Source organism: Vanacampus margaritifer, chromosome 13, assembly GCF_051991255.1.
Source record: "Vanacampus margaritifer isolate UIUO_Vmar chromosome 13, RoL_Vmar_1.0, whole genome shotgun sequence".
Lineage (NCBI taxonomy): Eukaryota > Metazoa > Chordata > Actinopteri > Syngnathiformes > Syngnathidae > Vanacampus > Vanacampus margaritifer.
The window spans coordinates 24,068,331-24,088,866 of NC_135444.1; the positions used below are offsets into that span (position 1 = coordinate 24,068,331).

The following is a 20,536-nucleotide window of genomic DNA, read 5'->3' on the forward strand; positions in this document are numbered from 1 at the left end:
ATGGTTACGCCTTTCCAGTTTGTGCCTTATGTTTTCAATGGGATTCAATTAAACACAAATATGATTAATACCGTTACTCTGTCCAAGCAACTATGCAGATGCAGAGACGACCGTGAGGGGGCTTTTACAACACACCACTGTCCCCACATCACTTGATTCGTCCTTTCAACTTCCGGAACAGAAGGGGGCGCTGATACTTCGATAATGTGGTTGGCAACCACCGTAACACAGGAAGAAGAAGAAGAACCAAGCGAGATAGACATGGAGCAGCGTGAATCGTTGAAACGGCAAATTGATCTTCTACAAAGTATGTTTGTGGAAATAGACTTTATCTGTAACAGTCGGCATGGGAAATAGTTTCAGTTTCCAGTGGAGCTCACTTTATTTTCTTTCCTTCTTCCAGTTGTGATCAGGCTTTCCTGACTGAAATTCGTCAACAAATGTTAGCTGGTGATTTTATTGAGCGCTGTCAATGTCCGTCTTTCATAATTATCCTCATATTGTCAATATGATATTGAACGGCTGTTCTACAGCAGGAACGCGATTGAACGACCGCTAAAAAAAACAGTTACGTTTCGCTGTCTCTGGTTCTAACCAAAATGTCCTTAATGTGTGATTACTTTGGCATCCGTGACAATGTTCTAATCAACAGGACATTTTTGACAGTGTCAGAAGGAAAGCAAGAGTTTATTATGTTGACAGTTGGGAAGCTATGTGATTGAATATTTTGTTTTTGTATTTAAAACACATATTACAATGTTACAATACAAATATGTATTTAATATTTGGAAATAAATCAGCACAGATGTCAAGATGGGTTTCACATTTCCCGATGGATTGGAAATGACACACATACTGTTTAGTAGTCGGAGTCTTGCTGCTTTATTGGGAGCTGCTATGGAGAGAAGACAAAGTGAACGTTTTCTTCAAGTTTATGTGTTCTCATATCGATGTATTTTTGTTTTCTAAATTTTAGATCTCATCGATAAGCATAAGAGTGTCCATGGCAACGTGCCACGGCTTCCAGACGCGTCAACGACATCCAGAGGGAGGAGCCAAAGTGCATCTGCCATCAATCCGCACGGCTCGAATGCTCGCGCCAGCCACGGCAGCTGGAAGAAGACTTACTCGCTCAAAAATAAGAACCCCGTGTCCACAGTCTCAACCTCCTCCCCAGAACAAATTTCAAACATTGAAGCTTCATCTCACAGTGCGTCGCTACTCAGCCAGACGGGTGAAAAAAGCGGCCCATCCAAATCATCCAAGATTGAGCCACACAAGAAAAAAGGACAAAGCCAAACAGTAACCACAGGTGTTCAAAATGTTGCCACGGAAAGAACAGATAGCTGTGAAAAGGGGACGGCTGGACCTCAATCGGTCTTGTTGGTACAAAGTACTCGACAACAAAAGCATCAACGAGCGGTTGACGAAACGATTTTCCCGCCGGTTACAAAAACGAAAGCTTCTTCGCAAAGCCGCTCTCCAGCCAAAGCCAGCACGGTGACGGCTGCCATTTCACAGCTACACAGTCACGCTTTTGGAACGATCCGACGGGCCGACAAAACGGATCCCCGACACCCGGACCAGAAGAAACAGATGGGCCAAGGTGCGAGCTCAGCAACGCAAGCTTCACCTTCTAAGGTGACAAAACAACCTTTCAAAGGACATCAGCCGTCGTCTCGGGCCATTCAGGTCACGGGCGGCCAAACCAAGTCAAAGTTCACTTGGGTTAAGAGTCCGAGTTTTGAAACCCGAGCAAGTGGCTCACTTGATTCACAAGCAAATCCAGATGTGAAAGTCAACTCCTCAATTGGTGCCAAAGCGTTGGTTTCAAGCGCAAGCGCCTTCTCGTCTCCCGTCGGCAGGAGAACGCCTGGCAAAAAGTCACGCAAACTGAGTCCAGTGGTCACGGGCTCCAGGGCGTCCAAGTACAAATGGGTTTCCTCCTCTGCTGGGGTTCCAGGCAAGACCTTTCGAAAGTCGACACCTCCGAAAGCTCTGACCAATGAACAGAGAGCTGCGGAAAAGGGAGACGCGATGAAGAAGTTCAAATGGGGTTCTTTTACCGCCACCAAACTGAAAAGGGGATTTGCAGCTTCCGCCACAAGTTCTTCCTGCAGTCGATACCACTGGAAGGCTGCCGGTCCAAGGTCTCCTGGGACAGGACGGGAAGCGGCGGCCCTCCGGAGATCCGCCTTTGTCTGGGCGTCAGAAAAAAGCAACAGAGGAGCCAAAAAGGGCCTGCTTTGCTCAAGCGTACCTTCGGGTTACGCCGTCCACTCGTCTCCGAACGCGTTCAAGCTTCGCAGCAGGATGAAAATCATCAGGAAGTCGTCGGCCAGCAGGTAAATGCGGGGATGACACCGTAAAATATGTAAATGCGGGCATTACACCGTAAAAAATGTAAATGCGGGCATTACACCACTTGAAATGTTGCCACCTGCGTGATGCCGCCTATTTAAGGGCCCGGCTGATTCACGTATGATTTTTAATGGGCCGATCTGTTTCAAAGAAAGAACAAATTGCTCATTTCTGCTGATTGTGTGTGTGTGTTCATTTATTTGACAAAAAACGAGACCAAGACGAGTTGATCTGGGACCCCAAATCCGCCTTCCTCAACTCAACCTGAACTTGCGCTTCTAACGACGGAATTGACCTTGACTAGAACCGTCAACATCTTGACAAACAACCAGAATGTGTGACCTTGAATGTCGGTCTGACTTTTCACATGTGCGAGATCAAAAGTATCCAAATTGTTGTCAACTTGAATGTTAAAGTCTGCCGTAACGACCAGAAAGGCGTCCTCGTCCTCCGGGTTGATGAACTGTAATGTGATGAGCATCCTTTGAAACCAATTGACATTTTGTCCATCAAATTGTGCTTGTGTTTCCCTGCAAGTCCCACCGGAAGTGGGTCAGTGAAGGGAGGCTTCTCATTGGCCGGCAGACACTCTCCGAGAGGTCACGTTCACAGCCTGGCTCGACCTCCGGCGGGAGCTCGGAGGACGTCCAGCAAGGAACTCGTATCGTTTGGGAGACACAAGTTGAGACGACTTTCTCCGACTTCATCCAGAGCAAGTAAGTCACTCGGAGGATCCTCGTGTTTCTCCAATCCATGAATCTGACAATCTTTTTTTCTGGCTGGGAAGTTGTCGAGCGCTCACTGTGTGTTCTGGAATTTGTTCTCTTGTCACTTTGCTTTGGGTTGTTGTCCTTTGGTGATCTTCCAAATTCAATTCTTGGATTTTGATTTGATAGAAATGTTTGCAAATGATATGTTGCTGTAAATAATATCAAGCAGACCCACGTAGGTGTCCGTTTATGCCTTTGATTTTTCTCTTCCAAAATTGCTGGTCAAAAATGTGCAAACGCGTTAAATCGATCTGAAGTTCCGAATCCAAACGAGTTGAGTGAAAACGATCGCCAAGCGCGAGTGCTGTCGGCTGTTTGTCTGCAAGCTGTCCCGTCTTGGTTCCTCCAGTAGAGGGCAGCAGGCGTCGCGTTCTGTTGCCGGAAGCCTCCGGAGGAAGGAGGTTAATTGATTGGCCACTTGAGCCATGATGGGGAACAAGTGCAGATAGCAGATAATTTGCAGAGGCGCCGCCAGCGCTATCGTGTCTTGCCACCGCTCTCCCGCCCGCAGATAAAAAAAAGGAGCTCATGCATAATTATCATTTTGCAAATTGGATTGTTTTAACGAACTGGAGAATATAGGCTTCACCTAATTGAAAGCAATCATTGTTTTTACAATCCCATCCCCCACCCTCTCGCCCCCGCAACCCTGCGGTCAATCCCGTCGCGCCCCGCACGCCTCGCGCCGTCCGGCCAGGCGCCATTTTCCACACTCAGTGGAGTCCAAAGACATAAAAAAAAAAGAAAAAGAAAAAGCCATCACGATTAACATTAAGCTTTATTTGTCCCAGTGGCTCCGCGGGTCTTATCGGTTGCTCTTTCCGATTCTGGAATCCAACTTTATCCATCCTGTCAAGCCGCCTTCATACTTTTTCGTCATGTGTGGAATGTAATTAGCCGGCACCGGGACGACGTGCGTCTCCAATTAAAGATTGTGAATTCAAGACAGAGAAAAGGTGGCGCTGGGGTGAGCCCAGAGGAAGATGGAGTGCGCAAAGCTGCTTGTTGCTGTCTGTGTCTTTGATAAGAGCAGCTAATAAAGAGCAAATTGAATTACTAATGATGGCGAGCCCGGTCCATATGGATGGGCCCATTAAAAAACACAACCTTATGACCACTCGCACTCGCAAACAATGGCTCTTTATTTCTCGCCTCAATGACTGCCTTTAGCTTTTCTTCAATGCTTCTTGGAGAGCTTGTCTTTTTTTCCTCTTTCTTTTTTTAAGATGCTCCATTATCTCCTGCATTTAAGCTTATAAGGATACAGCAAGTATACAGTACGTAGACTCAAGTCAGCATTTAAAGTGCTAATAAGTCAAGGTGCGCCTGCGCTCCGAAATTGGCTGGAGCGAGCCATGCAGGCCAGATTAGCTACTAAAGCCATGGATGAAAACTGCTGAGCTGAGCATCATAAGACCCTTGTGACAGATTTGGGGGGCCATTAAATATTGCAATCTGACGGCGTCCGCTTTTGACAATCGCTCAAGTATTTATTCTTACTTTATGGCTTCCTCATTTGGTATTTACAGTGCCTTAAATCCAGGTTCCATAGTTTGGCTTTAGCCTCAAGTGCTAGTTAGCTAGCTAGCTTCCATAGTGCTTGTTTACCTGCTAGCGAGATTAGCTAGCTAGCTAGCTAGATAACTAGCACTTGAGGCTAAAGCCAAACCGTTTTTTTTTAGCACACCACTAAACAAGCACAGGGAAAAAAATCTTCTCTCCACACAGAAAGGTCAGAGTTGAGATTTGAACACAGAACTTTTGAGTGCGAGGCGTGCCGTCGTGAAGGCCCACAATGTGGTGCGTTACTGCAGTGTATGTTTGTCTGTCGTATCAACGTTTTAGCCCGTGAGATTTGAATGCCCCTCTTGGTCCTTGAAGGCGTTTTTGTGAAAGTGCTCGGACGTCTGCACCGAACAACGACACGTCTGCATCATTGTGGGAACGCGTCTTCCTCACTCCACTCTCGTTAAACTGTCACCGTTCCTTCAAGTTCCACGTGGACCTCGTTGGCCCTTCAAGTCTGTTCCTTCCCAAATTGTTGAATCGACTTCAGAATTGTAGATGCTGATGTACTAAAAGTTTATTGGCGGTGGCAGCATTTTTGAAATTGTGTGTTATCGTATCTTTTGGCTTTCCTGGGAGTGCTGTGGGCTCGTGCGGGACGCATGTGTTGAAAGTGATACTGCGAAACCGGAGCCGGAATTGACGGTCACTCCTTCCCCGTTTAGGAGGTCAATATTTTCTTGGGATCCAAAGACGCAACACATGTGATATGCTGTGTGAATAAATCAGAAACCCAACATGACAAGCTGTACTAATTATTTGAGAACACATGGCAGTCATGTCATGGGTGTCATGTTTGATAAACGGCGTGGAAAGAAAAGCGGCAGTCGTCTTTAGCCGTGAGAGCATACAGACGTAGATATACATTTTTTTTTAAATTAGGGATGAAAAAAAGTCCTTTGAAAAATGGCCAAATGACCAAGTACAATCTCACATGCTCAAATTGATGGACCTTTAGCATTTACACAAGTACACTTTGATACAGATTCATGGAATTTCAATGTTTTTGATTTGATATACGAATAAATGTATCTAAATGGAGTTATGAGCCCAGTCACAGTTTTTCAAGGCCCACCACAGAATATTGTGTTCTTTTGCTGGAAAACTTGGAACCTACCAAAAGAAAGATTCGAGTCTCTTCTTTCATCAGGAGAGAAAGATTTTTTTCTATCTGTTTTCGTTTTTCAGCAATTAGCATTAGAATATAGCGAAGTTTTATCATTATTCACAAATCTGTTTAAAACTGTGGGGAGCTTTTTTGCAACCTGGCCTGCTTGATCTCTTATACTCTGCTGCCACCTGCTGGCTGTTTTTTTGTAATAACTACTATTGCTTTAAGTGACCTTTTCAGGTCAGAGGCTGCATTAAAGCCTTCTGTATGCTGTAGAATTAAAAAAAAAAAAACGTATACAAACATCTTTGGGAACATGGTAATATTTAAAATAGAATGCATTTTGTGAGCAAATGAGTTAAGTTACATCAGCTTTTAATTTGTCAAATGAGTGCAACAAGTGTTGAGGTGAATGTTGTTATTGCCGAAGTGCTCTTGAACATAATCTACGATCTGATGAGCCTTTGAAGGACCTTGAAGGACGGCGCGCATATTGCGTCCCTCTGTGCGTTTGCAAGAAGCCTCTGCCATCGTCTGTGGGCCGGTGTCAGCTTCTAACAGATGCCCGGCTCTCCTGGTTGTGATCCGCGTATTCCTCAGCCGCTGCCAGCCGCTGCAGGGCCCAACGGGACCAATTAGAACCCGGCAGCTGCAGCTAGAATGACTGAAGGGTTGAAAACGATGCCTTAAAAGAAAGAAAATCAGGCCTGGCCATGTCAATGAAATGGACTGAATTGCGGATAGAAGACTCCAGAATTTGGACCAAACATTTAAACGTAACTTTTGTGAAATATCTGAGCTGGTGTTTGTTTGGATTTCTTCTTTTTCACGGTCCCTGTCGGTCTTGAACACGATCGGGAAAGGAATCGTAAAAAGTCCCTTGGCGCCCTGCCCTTTCCAAATTAGCACCGCTCCCAACAAGTGGGTTTGCTTCTCCTTCATCATGCTGTCATCCCCCCTTCTCCCTCCTAACCTTTAACCTTCTAGCCCTCACTTTCACCGCAACAAATGTGGCTCCATATTAAGACCCCCTGGCAACTTGTCGTTGAGCCTACCGTGACGTCAACGCTCACAAAAGTAGACCATACGCCAATCGGATTGGATCCGCCCCCATTTTGCATTTGATGCACATTCAGTCATCAGCTTTGATGTCCGTCTTGGCAGATGTGATGAATGACGCCATTGATGGGCTCAGTGACGCTGCAGTGTTTCCCACGTATACATTTACCTGTGGAGGGCTGTTACGAATGAAAACATTTTCAGAAAGTTCCGAAAAAGGCGAATATGAGGGAATTATTTTGTGTTCTCGTTCCTGATGGTTTCTGTTTGTATAGAGAAGTAAACTACAAAGTCACGCAATTGCATTTTGAAGTTGATAGCGATTCATTGAAAATATATTTTGTGCTGAGATAAGGTGCAAATAATCATAGCCCGCTAGCTAACACAAAGATGGACAACCCCCAAAAAAACAAATAGAGAAAAATAGGGATTGTCCGTCCGTCTGTCCGTCTTCTTCCGCTTATCCGAGGTCGGGTCTCGGGGGCAGCAGCTTTAGCAGGGAAACCCAGACTTCCCTCTCCCCAGCCACTTCAGCCAGCTCATCCGACGGGACCCCAAGGCGTTCCCAGGACAGCCGAGAGACATAGTCTCTCCAGCGTGTCCTGGGTCGTCCCCGGGGCCTCCTGCCGGTAGGACATGCCCGGAACACCTCCCCAGGGAGGCGTCCAGGAGGCATCCGAACCAGATGCCCGAGCCACCTCAACTGGTTCCTCTCAACGTGGAGGAGCAGCGACTCGACGCCAATAGGGATTGTTTTCACTTTTTTTTTAATGATACAAAATGGGAAGTCAAGTAAAAAGTAATTATTATTATTATTGTGGGAATTTTTTTCAACTTCCTTGATAAGCATTTAGTTTAGCATTTAGCTATTAGCATTCCCATGCAACTTGTGCCTGAAAGGTGTGTTAAGGGAAAGGTTTGAGCAGCTGACGGGCCTCCATCACTCACTGCCCTAAAAGAAATGAGCAGCATGATGAATGCAAGACCACAGTGCCATTCGCAACCACAACTTAACTCCTGATGTAAATCGAACCCGCACAGCCACATCTGTGCTTCACACTTTGCTTTTTTTATTTTCTTTTATTTTTTTTACTATATATAGGCTACAAACACTTTTCAAATCAACGGCTCACAAATGTTATTCTGTATACAGTATGCAGTTACGCACATCCATACTGTATAATGTGGTCACACATCTATTTTTTTAATTTATTTTTTAAATCTCATTTTCTGCTACTGCTGCACTGTGAACAAGTTTTGTTTATGGGAAAAAAAAAATGTAAATCCCTGCAATCTTGTTTGCCTTCAGGGATTCCCTCACTTAACCTTGACGTGCCCTTTTCACACTTGAAAAAGGTTCCTTCACACATCTTACGTTTTAGCTGCGCATAGTCTAACATCTGTAATAATGGCCCCCCTGAAGAGGACAAAGCCCCCCGGGCTGGACCTCTCGATGCTTCTAATGGCGTTTGCTGATTGACAGGCACAGTCATCCGTTTGACCGAACCTCAGTGAGCACTGAGTGACAAACGCATCCTTTGTGGCAAATCGCAAGCTGACGTGGTCCCAAGCTCTAGTTTTATCTGCTCTCAGAGTTGGCATGGGGGTCAAGGTTGGGTCCGAGGGAAGGACTCTTTTCCGTATGGCGTCTCTTCATGATTGATGCTTTGTATGCCTGCTGAAGTATACGTTTGCTTGGGCAACAACAACAACAACAACAAACAGTGGAAGAAAGTTGAGGACTTTTACATCAATTGTAGTCTCAACCTTTGAAAGTCTCAGGTGTCAAACTCAAAACCTGAAGGCCAGGACTAGCACAAGAGGACATTTTGTGTAGCCCAGCGAGGTTTGGAGTCATGTGCGTTGTGTTCCGTTCAAAAAGATTCAAAATGCTGAAACTACATTTTAAACGTCGTTGAATCTGAATGCGAATTGACACAAATTGCAATCCGTTTTTCCTTTTGTTCCCTCACAGACCCAAATGTTGACCAAACTGTGAATGGACGGTCAAAGCAAGCTTACATACTGAGCTGTTATTTTTGGTGTAGCATAATCTTGACATGGTTTTGCCGTTTTAAGTGGCCCCCGAGGGCCACCGTAACTATGTGGCACAGGATGAAAACGAGTTTGACACGCCTGCCACAGGTCAACTGCTTTACGTTACAGTTGATGGCTCCACTGTGACGATAGATGAAGCCACAAGCCAGTAGCCAGGAAAACACCCGCAACCCCCCCCCACCCCACCTCGATCCTCCCTGCAATGACATCATTGCCCTGCATGCTTGCAACATCTGATAGCTCTTGTTTTGACACCAGCCATTAGCTGTTTGTGTGTTGGCATATCATCGTGAATATCATGCTTTGAAATTGTATTGGGCCTTGCAGGAGAGCGAGCGAGGGCGTGCGAGCGTTAGCTAGCGTCACAGTGTGCGCCCAACTCATTGATTGCTCGCATACAACATAAACGGGCGGTCAATGGAGAAGACCACAAACGGTCTGTCCACTCATTCGGCATGCACGTATTCTTGACGTCATCACTCAAGTAGCAGACGACGTCCCTGCAGTTGGGAACTTTGACTAGGGATTGGCTCAATTGGTTGCTTTTACTTTGGGCCCCCAATGACTCGCTACGGCTCTGCGCTGAGCCAGTCAATTGAACGTTGACGCTTTATTTGGACGCTGCAAAAATGTGCTTCCGATCCACGTAAAGACAAATTGGCAAAATGCATCATCCGTCCGTCCGTCCGTCTTCTTCCGCTTATCCGGGGTCGGGTCGCGGGGGCAGCAGCTTTAGCGGGGAAGCCCAGACTTCCCTCTCCCCAGCCACTTCAGCCAGCTCATCCGACGGGACCCCAAGGCGTTCCCAGGACAGCCGAGAGACATAGTCTCTCCAGCGTGTCCTGGGTCGTCCCCCGGGGCCTCCTGCCGGTAGGACATGCCCCCAGGGAGGCGTCCAGGAGGCATCCGAACCAGATGCCCGAGCCACCTCAACTGGTTCCTCTCAACGTGGAGTTGAATGCATCAAATGATCCAAATGACGATTTTTTTTTTCTTGGGTTTTTTAAATATGATTTATTTCATTGTCCTTGCCTTGGTTTCCTCATTTTAGCTTTTCGGTTTCAGCCAAGATAAAAGACAAAAGAAGTAACCTCAGAGAAGTATCACAAAAACTTAGATCATGAAATACGTAGCACTTTTTACAAGACTGCCACTAAAAAAAGGCTTATTGTCGAACCCTGTAACATCTGGTTGAGGCTCGGTCAGAATTAATTCATCTTTAAATGTCTCACTATTTTTAATAGGTGACATTAAAAAAGAATCCATCCTTCACCACTTTATGATGTCTTTGAGACAAATCCGGTTGTTGGTGGAGGGAGTTTAATAAATCTGTTGCGCAATCTATATCATTTATATAAATATATATTTCATTCCATCTGTGTTGAGTTACAAAATGCAAATGTTAGTCCTATTTGAGATGCAGCATCAAACTTTGGCGACATCTTGAGATAGTCTGTGAGAAAGTTGTGTGTCAAACATACGTGGATCATGTTAAGAGCTTTCCTGGCTTACACCCAGTTATTAAATTGTCAAATCTGATGTTAGCCTGGCATCGCTGTCTTGTAGAAGTGCACGAGAGCTGTGGGAGTCAGAAGATGAACCCCAGGGAACAGGAATATGGGATGGCAGCAGGAACAGGCCCTGTCAATAATAAGATTTATTATCCATTAGGTCGACCCAGGGAATGAGCCGCCTGAGACGGATGTAGCCTGGAATTTGTAGGCAGGTATGGCAGGGACTGCTGGGGGGGGGATTGGAAACATCACGGAGGATGGGAAGAGCCGTAGTGTGGCCTGTCACTAACGGATCCGTCTCATACAGAGCGTCTTACTCTGGAAAGTCAGTCGCGTTTATTCGCGCATCTGAGCTGTTTGCCACCGATTAGGCTCAGGTCATGTCCCCTGCAAATGAGACATGCCCTTAATTCCAATTACCGGGAATATCAAATTGGAACCACAACAAAAATGCTTTATTTATTCCCCAACCTCTTCTAAATGTTCTTCAAGAGATGTATTGCATGGACGTGGTGGTGATCCATAGTTTGTCTTTTAGGTTAGTTTATTCTAGATATCCGATAACAGATGTTCTTCATTTACATGTACAGGGAAATGTGTTCTCCGCATTTGAACTCCTCTATGAGGAACGCTGGGTGGAAACTGTCAGGCCTGGGGAGCAAAAGTAGTGCTGAAATGAACCTAAACCGTTTTTAGTCGTGGGAGGGAACTGGAGATCTTGAACAAGACGGAGGTGGGCAATTGGAAATGCTGCATTCCAGAAAAGTGGAATTGATTCCATTTGGAATGTACCAGTTGCGACCTCAAAGCGTTCCAGGCAAACAGAAACAACAAAGATGGTTGCTTGCGGTCAATAGTTTTTTGTATTTTCACCTTGAGCCTATATAATACCATCATTTGTTTTGTTTTTTATACAAATAAAGCAATATCTTATCATCTAAACATTTCATACATTTTACTATACAACTTGACGCAGGGAGTCTGGCTGCCAATGTTGAGTGACGTCAGCAGGCCCAGGTAGATACGTTGTTTTTTTTTCTCCCACTTTGCGACTCGCACCTCCCAGTTTGAGTGGCAGGCAGGAAAGCTGTTGACTTCTCATTTTTCTGGAACGCTGCATAAGAGTAGCCCGAGTTGAAAGCAAACCAGGGACTTTATTGTTGCACGTTCCACACGGGACAAAAGACTCCATTTCTAACCTTTAATACTTGCATCCCTTCAATGTGGGCATCTTTGCAATTCAAATGTTGTTTTATGTTGCGCTTCATCAGTTGTTCTGAGCATGCATCCATTTGATTTGTTCTCTGGCGAATGTTTAGCGACAAGGTAGCATTTCAATCAAGAGCCGCATCCCAGCTGTTAATGAATTGCTGGATTTTGTAGAAGTGAAAATCGTATTTTATTGTTTGCAACTTTGTGCCTAATGAACACGCTTTGATATAAGAGGTTAATTAGATTTGCAACCATCCTTACTAATGGCAATTGAGACTTGAGAAAAGGAGCAGTAGAAAATGAGCTCCTTACAGGATGCATAAACCTCTTTATGATCCCCAGCGCTTGCCTTTCCACTCAATTGACTGCCACACCAAAGTTGGCACAAGTGGAAGTGCTTGTATTGAACATTTTGCAAGCATGTCCTGAATTGTTTTGGAGTATGGTAAAGCATTTTACAAATCCACCCATACACACACGCGCATTCAGGAGTCTGATGACATGCATGTCCACTGGCAGTAGGGTTGCAACATTGCAGGAATTGTAAGCTTTCAATGGGGATGTCAAAGAAAAAGAGAGAAAAAAGAAATTCACAAAATTGAAGTTTGGCCCTCAACAGGAAAGCAACCAGTTTGAATGCACGGAAACTCTTCAATCTCATGGACAAACGAACGTTTGCTAGTGTTTGTGAAGGCAGCAAATGTTGATTTCTCATCAGGGCTTGTTTAAGGTCGCAAACGTTCACCGAGTGTTTGCCAACAGTTTTAATGGTTTTCCTTTTGCGACATGAAAAACTGTTGGCGATCATTAAAACATTTCACGACTATCTGGTAAACGTATTTGCAACCTTGAACGAACCCTGACAAATAAATCCATATCCCCTACCCTCAAAAACACAAACCATCACCGCTCAGTGGGATACGGGCCTAATATGTCATTAAATTCCACACAGTGAATGTTGGTTTTTCGTCAGGATTCCTAAAAGGGTGCAAACTGTTTTTCTTGTTGCACAGAATTTTTTAACATTTGCAGAGAAATTTCGAACATGTTCAAAAGACAAGAAAAACTGGTTGCCACAAGTAAAAACTGTTGGGAAAGATCTTTGAAACATTTTGCAACCTAAAGCATTACAATTTTAACCTGTTCTAGCAAGAAAAAAACTGTTTAGAATATTTACAAAATTCCCCATCTTAACTTGCCATGAAAATGTACTGCCCCTTTGAAGCTCCATTTGTGGTGTCTTGCTCAAGGACACTTCAACATGGTCACAAGGGTTGAGGATCAAACCCTCAACCCTCGGATTGGGAAACGGCCACTCTACCACTGAGCCATGCCGCCCCGACTATATTTGTGCTATTTATGGTCAGACTGCAAGGATAACAAATCGGATTCATTAGGCTCCAAAAGTCATCTAGCTTTTTGAAAAGCTTGCCTGAAGTCCTCTGACAAACGTGCGCCGGCCTGTTTGTGTGCATAGAATGAAATGACTGAAACGATGGAATCTTGCTTGTGTGAACATCATCGGCATGTAACTTTTCTGTCCTCAGGTGCAGCCTTCTCCTTTCATCGTTTTCCGGCCTCGCAGAGGATTTGTCGATCCCAGTACAAGATGGTTAGCCAGCCGGCCTGCAGTGTTGCGTACGCGCTTCCCTACCACTCAACCCTCTCCTGGAGAGCCAAGAAAATACAGTCGGCTCGGTAAGCCATTCACACGCATGCATGTGCGCATGTCTGCTTGCCACACACGCGCGCACGCACACGCACACACACACACACACGCACACACACACACACACACACACACGCCAGCTGCAGGTCTTGATATAATGTGTCACCGAGTCCAATATCTTTCAGCTCATCTCGGAGCCCCTTCTTTTACATTTCGGTCAAACGTCGCATGTGTCGAGGCGGTCAGCAATTTATAGTGCTCATTTTTATACGGTAGAGAATAAACCGTTGGCAGCACTCCTCACATCAATTTACTCCGGAAGACTCGCTGATGAAAGAGACACGGAGCGACAGACTGTTGTTCTTTTAATTCCTTGTTTTGCCATCTGGTCTTTTTTCATGTCTCTATCATCTTGGGTTTTGTAATGCTTTGGTTCATTTGTAGAATCCAGATTTGGTTTGACACTAGAACCAAAATTGTGGCTAGATTTCGGTGACTTACTGCTACGGTATTCATTTGGCCGCAGCAGTAAATATTGATTCATCAAGGGATTTTCAATTCGAGCCCCTTGACAACCCTGTGAAATATTACGACGTGCAGAAGTGCGGAGTGAGATAGTGAAGGAGACCACAGTCCCTTTGGGAGCTGGTAGCGCTCGCATAACCAACCCAGTCATTTATGAATATATGTACATCAAATGTATTTCATTTTCCAAGACCTCTCTGCTTGTAAGTGTTCACCTATTGAATAGAGCACGAATAAATGACACTGCATGCACGATTATAAGGCTGTTGTATTTTTGAGGTTCTCGGCCAATCCAAAATGTTAATGAGGCTTCGGCCTGAATATTTAAGAACGTACACAATAGGGACAATATCTGTGTGCACAATCATTATGCAACCAAGGGAGGAATAAGTATAAGATGTTGCCATCTCTGTTGTTTATGTTCATGTCAGGTGAGGGGGTCGGGGGGGGGGCAGCCATGTCGTTATTCTTTATCTTTAAGACCTTTACTGGCCAGCACCACAATTAAGCACCCAACTTGGATGCATGCGATGGAGTATCGTGTCCCAAATAAAAATCTTTTTTTTAAAAGCGTACATTTTTTCTGTACCTCCGCTTGAAGAAATTGTCTTTAGGAGTTTATTTTCAGTCCATTTTTAACCCGGAATGGTTGAACTGTAACGCGCTCTTTTGTGATCATCAGCTCATACGCTGCCAGTATTCAACTCCGTCTCGCTGGCTTCTGATTTAATGTGCACCCCACAACCTGTTACTGATCCACACATGGGCCCGCCGTCACTCGTACCTTTTTGAAAGAAAAAAAAAAGGTTCAATTTGTATTGAGAATAGATACAAATCTCAACAGTTGAACTTGTGTGTCTTGGGTGGCAAAGACTTAAGTCTCCAGATTTTGAGGGTTTTTGTCTCCACGCACCGTCCAGCCGCTCATCTCCTTTAGTGCTCGAGTATCGATCAGTTCAGGATATAAGAGACTGGACTATAAAGCGAGAAAGCTTTCCCTTGTCTTCACTTCACTCTTCATTTTCCCGCAGTCACTATCCTATTTATCCCGTGCCGTGCAACAGCATCTTCATTCACTCGTTACTTATAATATTAGTCATTTACACGTCAACATCCACCTAACGAGGATGATTTTGTCAACTATGCTGTAGTTATGCAAGTTTGATTTGTCAGGACGAAATCTTAATAATGCTTTTTTTTGGTGTCCAGAGTGACAATGAAGAGCAACATTTGTTTTTGTTGCAAGAAGCCACAAGCCATTTTTATTGAATGTATTCAGACTTCGGCCAACCCCGCATTTTAGCTGCCATTGAGATCTCAACAATGCTTTTACATTTTTTTTCTTCTTCTTACTTTGCTATTTATGGTCTGGAACGGCCTCGACTCATCAGACCGCATTACTTTTTTTTTTTACTGTTTCCTAACCGAAGACTACACAGTTGGTTGAATGTCAAATATAATAATGAGTTGAGTTGTTTTTGAGTTTCCTTTCAGAATCAATATTTTCTATTGCATACTATCAAAGGCTTATTTTCAAGGGGGGTTGCGCTTTTGTATTTTGAGCCGTATATTTGTTTTTGTCAAGAAACAAAAACACTTGTTAGCATGTGATACTAGATTTTATTATCAGTTTCTATTCATTTGTCCTTCTCGGAAGTAGGCAGCGACAGTAATATAGATCCACATTTTGTACTAAAAGATCGTCCCCTTAAAACAACTTAGCTGTCCAGCTCGAGAGGATTTGCACACCACACAAGCCTGGACGGTTCCTGATAACAGATATTCCCTTTGAAGGTCAAGGACATGGCAAGAAACAGGCCAAGGAGAAATTACCTCTGGGATGAGGTTTTGCCATTTGATGATCTAAACCTTCGTCTGGTCAAGTCCATTTTAGAGTATAGTGTCCAGTAAGGTCAATTTTACTTGTATACTGTAGTGCCAATAGCAATGGAATTGCAGGAAAATTGTACATCCTGATTATGATGATGTCACAATATTACCAAAAAATGAAAAGAAAATCAACCCCAAGTATACTAAGATGGCCTTTAATGTAATAGAGTTAATAAAGTTGGGATGCTGTCAAAACTTTAGTCTAATCAAGTACAGGCTTTGATTGAAGGAATCTCATCTCAATCAAATAACAAATATTTTACATACGAAACAACACTTTTCATTTCAAATGAGCTTCGGTCATGACCGAAAGAACAAGACTTTGGATGCCAAAATGGGTTTCCTCCGCAAGGTATCCAGGCTGAGACGTTTGCTCATCCGGGAGGCGCTCAGAGTAGAATCTCTACTGCGTAGAATGGAAAGGAGCCGGATGAGGTGGCGCAGACATCCGGTTAATAAGAAGACAAGTTGAATCTCACATAAGAATGGAAGAAAATGTAAGCAAACTGAAATGTGAAATAGCGCCTGCATTTCCTCAGACTTATCAGTAGGATTTGAGCCGGTAGTGAACACATCCTAACAAACTGAAACCTGTGACTGCACCACAGTGTGGAGGTTAACAGCCATCTGTGTTAACCGATCATGTCATAGCGCCATTAACCCGGCTTGCGGCCGCCCGCTCCTTGTTCAAGCGTCCCCGGTTGGCAGTCAGCGCTCCAACATTAGCCTCCATTACAGCTCCCCTGGCTGCAGTTGGCCTGTGCAGGGCGGCCACTGATCTTATCAGTGAGTGCGCCGCGGAGTTACGCTTCACAGTCCGACTCAGTGAGCCCCCCCAATCCTGATTTCTTGACTCCATTCGTCCTTCGATGCAGCATCGAAGTGACATTCTGTTGTCGAGTTGTGCGCGGTGCATGTTCAGCGCAACCCTCCGGTTTCTCTGTAATGGGAGGCGTGAACTCTTGCTCTAAACCCATTTCCCAGCCATCTGAAATACGGCAGCAAATTACCTCCAACTGTACAACGGCGGCGGCCCGCCCCAAAGAGAAGTGGCAGGCCAGTGCAATTTATCGCCATAACCCTTGCACCGCCCCACCTCCACCACCTCGCATCCTTGGACGCGCTGCAGGCTTACACACAGAACACACTGAGTGACTCGGGATGCGAGTGTGTTTTGAGGCCTGTTGCGCAATATCCTACCTGGGTGACGTGAGCGTGTGTGTGTGCATGTGCGCGCGTGCTCGGGTGGTCGGTCCTCATGCCACACAGTGTTAGGCCAACCTCAGCGCTCTGGCCCCCTGCCCTGCCTATTATCTCATTGATTTCCTCCTCCCCTCTTTTCAATTCTCTCCATTTCCACACTGCCATCCTTTCCATTAGAGGAGCAATTCAACAGAGTGCTGTGACATGGTGGAGAGTCTTGTCGGGGGTGGTGTGGGGGGGGGGGGGGGGCTAGTGCTGTGCTGGTGGCGAGCCTACAGCACAGGAGACATAAAAAGAGAGTGAACCGACCGCTTTTAACAAAAGTACCTGAGAAATGGAGGAGCAGATAAGTCCATCCAAACTCAAAGTATACTGTAGCTTGTGGGGGCATTCACCCCCTCCCCTCTAAATATTCAAACATATAATACAATAAATGAGTCACCGAAATCATGTAACACATATAAACTGAAATCATGTTGCTATGGGACAAAGTGACTCCAGCCGCCAATCAAATTTGGAGAGATTCGCGGACGAAGGCGATCAGCAAAGTAGTCAAAGAACTGAATACAAATTGAAAACGATTTGTTAATCATGCTATTCTGCTTTACGTTTTCCACAACACGCCGACTTTGTTGCAATCAGGGGGTGTTCATGCGAGAACATTTAAACGTGAGTGGGTTTTGTTTCCCTTTTTTGGCCAGCAGGACTTTCCTCCAGAGTCGTCAGCGATCGTCTCTCAACAGATACCCGGCAAGCGCTCACCACTGGAAGCAACCCGGCATGTGTTGGATTCGGGGAAATCTATACCAAGTCTCAGCCAATAAGCTCTCCCGTACCGTCTCTCACAACATGCCCATCAACCCAACAGGTAAGCTAACTGCTATTTCCAATCATCAACCGCATGTTCCTTGTGTGGTTTGGCTGCACATTATTCAATTGAGTTCCGTTTTCAGGATAATGGATGGCAAGGGTTTGAGGTGCATGGGGTCGAGAGAATGAATGGGAGAGAGAGAGTTTGCTTTTTTGCTTATAAACTAAAGGTTGACTTGGAGCAGTAAGTCACCTGGAGCCTGAATTGGAGTCCACTCGATGCTGATTATTTATATTTGGTGTATTTGTTAGTTCGCATATTCTTTCCTCTAAACCGAGCGCCGACAGAAAATGTGTGCGAACCAGCCTGAGCCTCTTTCACATTCTTCAAACCTCCAGAACACGTCTTGAGGTGTTTTCTCATCGAGGTTTTACTTGACGACTTGAAACCTTCTCAGAAAGTCTCACATTTGTTGGCCAACCTTCGTCGCCACCCAAAAAAATCCCGTCAAACTGCGCACTTGATCTATCGAACAAACGTCACAAATGTTTCAGAATTACAAAATAAGATTTAGCTCCGCCTATTTGGGTTCTCCGGCTGTCATCCAATGTCCCCTGGAAACCTTTCACAGATTTTTTTTTTGGGGGGGGGGGGGGGGTCCAAGGTTAGTTGAGTCCAGTGAGTGTAAAGTGTTTATTATGATCCCAGACAGAGCTGCCTGTCACGTTCGGTGTTTGCACCAAAATGTCAACCCCCGTGACAAAAATAGTTTTGCAATGCCAAGGTACTGCATTTGGCTGCACTGACAACATTTTTAGGTGATACTTTTGTAGTTGTATTATTTTGTTTATCAGTAAAAGCAATTAAAATAGTAAAAAAAAAAACATTTGGTTTGTGTGGAGGTGGTCACTATTTTTTAGCATGAAAAAAAAAAAATCAACAAAGTGGACGGTATGTGCTCCTTTGAAGAACCCCTTTTTCTTTAATCCCTCAGTTCTTAGACCCCAATGTTAGATTTGGCAGAGGCATCTTTTACTGAATTACAGTTATAATTTAATTTAAATAAGTCTCTTCCTGTAAACATCATTAAGCATATAGTTTATACATGTTTTTAAGGCAAGTTGTAAGATGTCTGAAGCCCTCTTTTTTTATGTTAAACCATTTTAAAACATCATAAATCATGCTGTCTCTGTCTCTGTAAATGTACCGGATCGTATGGCGAGAAACGCTTCTTGGGGAGGAACAATATGGCGGCCTAATTGGTATGAAAGGGGGCTGCTGCGGGAGGGGATGAGATGGGAATCGGTTATTTACTGTAGCTTCATCCAATATGTTGGTAGAGTGAAAAAAAAAAATACTAGTATTTATTTTAGGATATAAGTGAGTGTTTGTGTATTTTTTTGTTGGTCCGTCCAATTCTCATGAATATATAATCTTTTCAATACGTTTTCTTTGCCATAACCTCTTTGATTCATTCGTAAACAGATTGGATTGTTGTGTTTAAGCATCGATAAATGCAACTTAAAACGGACTTTTTCCCTCCCAAATCAGGAAGGAGCTTTTCCCAAGTCTCTTCTGTCAATTCTGCTCCCAGCCACCCCTACAGTCCTCGTCATCTTGCCAGGTAAGCACATATGTGATTAGTTTCTTCTCCAAGCCACATTTCAGCTTATTGTCAGTCAAAGGAAGAGCCTGTAGTTATTTCTTTTTTTAAATTCATGTTAGTGAAACCAGCACCAGCAGCTTTTTCTGAGCTCTTCTGGCTTTTTTGTGTTTTGCGAACCAGCCGTGCAGTCCAGCGCAGTCTTGCCATCATCAGACAAGCCCGGCAAAAGAAGCAGAGGCAGTACTGCATGTACTACAACCGCTTTGGCAAATGCAATCGTGGCAGCAGCTGTCCTTTCATTCATGACCCGGACAAAGTCGCCGTTTGCACAAGGTAACATTTTGGCAGAAGAAATGGATTTTACATCCAAGTGAATTGAGTGGCGAGTTTGGTCGAAGGAAACACACAAAGTTCCCACTGAACCGCAACAAAGTTGTGAGAGAACTTTAGTTTCCTTTTAGAATCCAAATCTATTTCAATCTGTCCTGAACAATTTGTCAGTGTGCACACAAAACATTTTATATTTATAATAATATAATATAATTCATAATATAATTCATAATATATATATATATATATTTTTTTTTTTTTAATGTAATTATATTTGTATTTATTTATATAATTTACATTTCCAACACATTCAATATAATGTTGCAAAATCCACATCAATGATCGTCTACTGATTTTGAATTTATTCAGTCGTCATCACAATTCTGATAATTGTACTTTTAAGGTGTCCTTATTTATTTTGAGCACTGCACAACAAACAGCCAGCGATATGAAAACAAAATCTAATTTTGAGTTGTTAAATGATATTTCTCCCTTACCATAGGCCAGTAAATTAATCTTTTGGAACTTCGTGTCAACTTTTACACTGGAGCATTTTGACCTTTTGTTTGTGGCCAAATGCTTACACAAACGTTATGTAAACAGAAGAATTACGCTTCAAACGTCTTTATTGCCTGGACTCATGTCAGAAAATATTGCTGTGCACCTGAACACCAACGGTTGCAGGACTAAAAGGAAATGCCAGGCGCATAATCATGTATGATTTTCCTCTTGTCCAGATTTCTACGTGGGACGTGCAAACGGGCCGATGGAGCGTGTCCGTTTTCACATAAGGTTGCCAAGGAGAAGGTAAAAGCACTGCTGGGCCCATGTCCTGTTCGTTCATAATGTCT

The 20,536-nt window shown here is 44.2% G+C and overlaps 1 protein-coding gene across 3 annotated transcripts in view; it reads left to right on the forward strand.

Moving 5' to 3' along the window:
- Positions 1-102: 102 nt before the first annotated feature.
- zc3h3 (zinc finger CCCH-type containing 3) overlaps positions 103-20,536 on the forward strand; it is a 28,368-nt gene continuing 7,934 nt past the window's right edge. The window contains exons 1-8 of one of the 3 annotated variants that reach the window (XM_077583639.1): positions 103-307; positions 977-2,345; positions 2,899-3,077; positions 13,199-13,349; positions 17,643-17,806; positions 19,301-19,373; positions 19,536-19,688; positions 20,423-20,492. In XM_077583639.1, the coding sequence (XP_077439765.1) occupies positions 205-307; positions 977-2,345; positions 2,899-3,077; positions 13,199-13,349; positions 17,643-17,806; positions 19,301-19,373; positions 19,536-19,688; positions 20,423-20,492 (2,262 nt within the window). In that variant the 5' untranslated portion in view covers positions 103-204. The remainder of the gene's footprint in view (positions 308-976; positions 2,346-2,898; positions 3,078-13,198; positions 13,350-17,642; positions 17,807-19,300; positions 19,374-19,535; positions 19,689-20,422; positions 20,493-20,536) is intronic. The other 2 variants (XM_077583638.1, XM_077583640.1) reach the window with 2 other exon arrangements.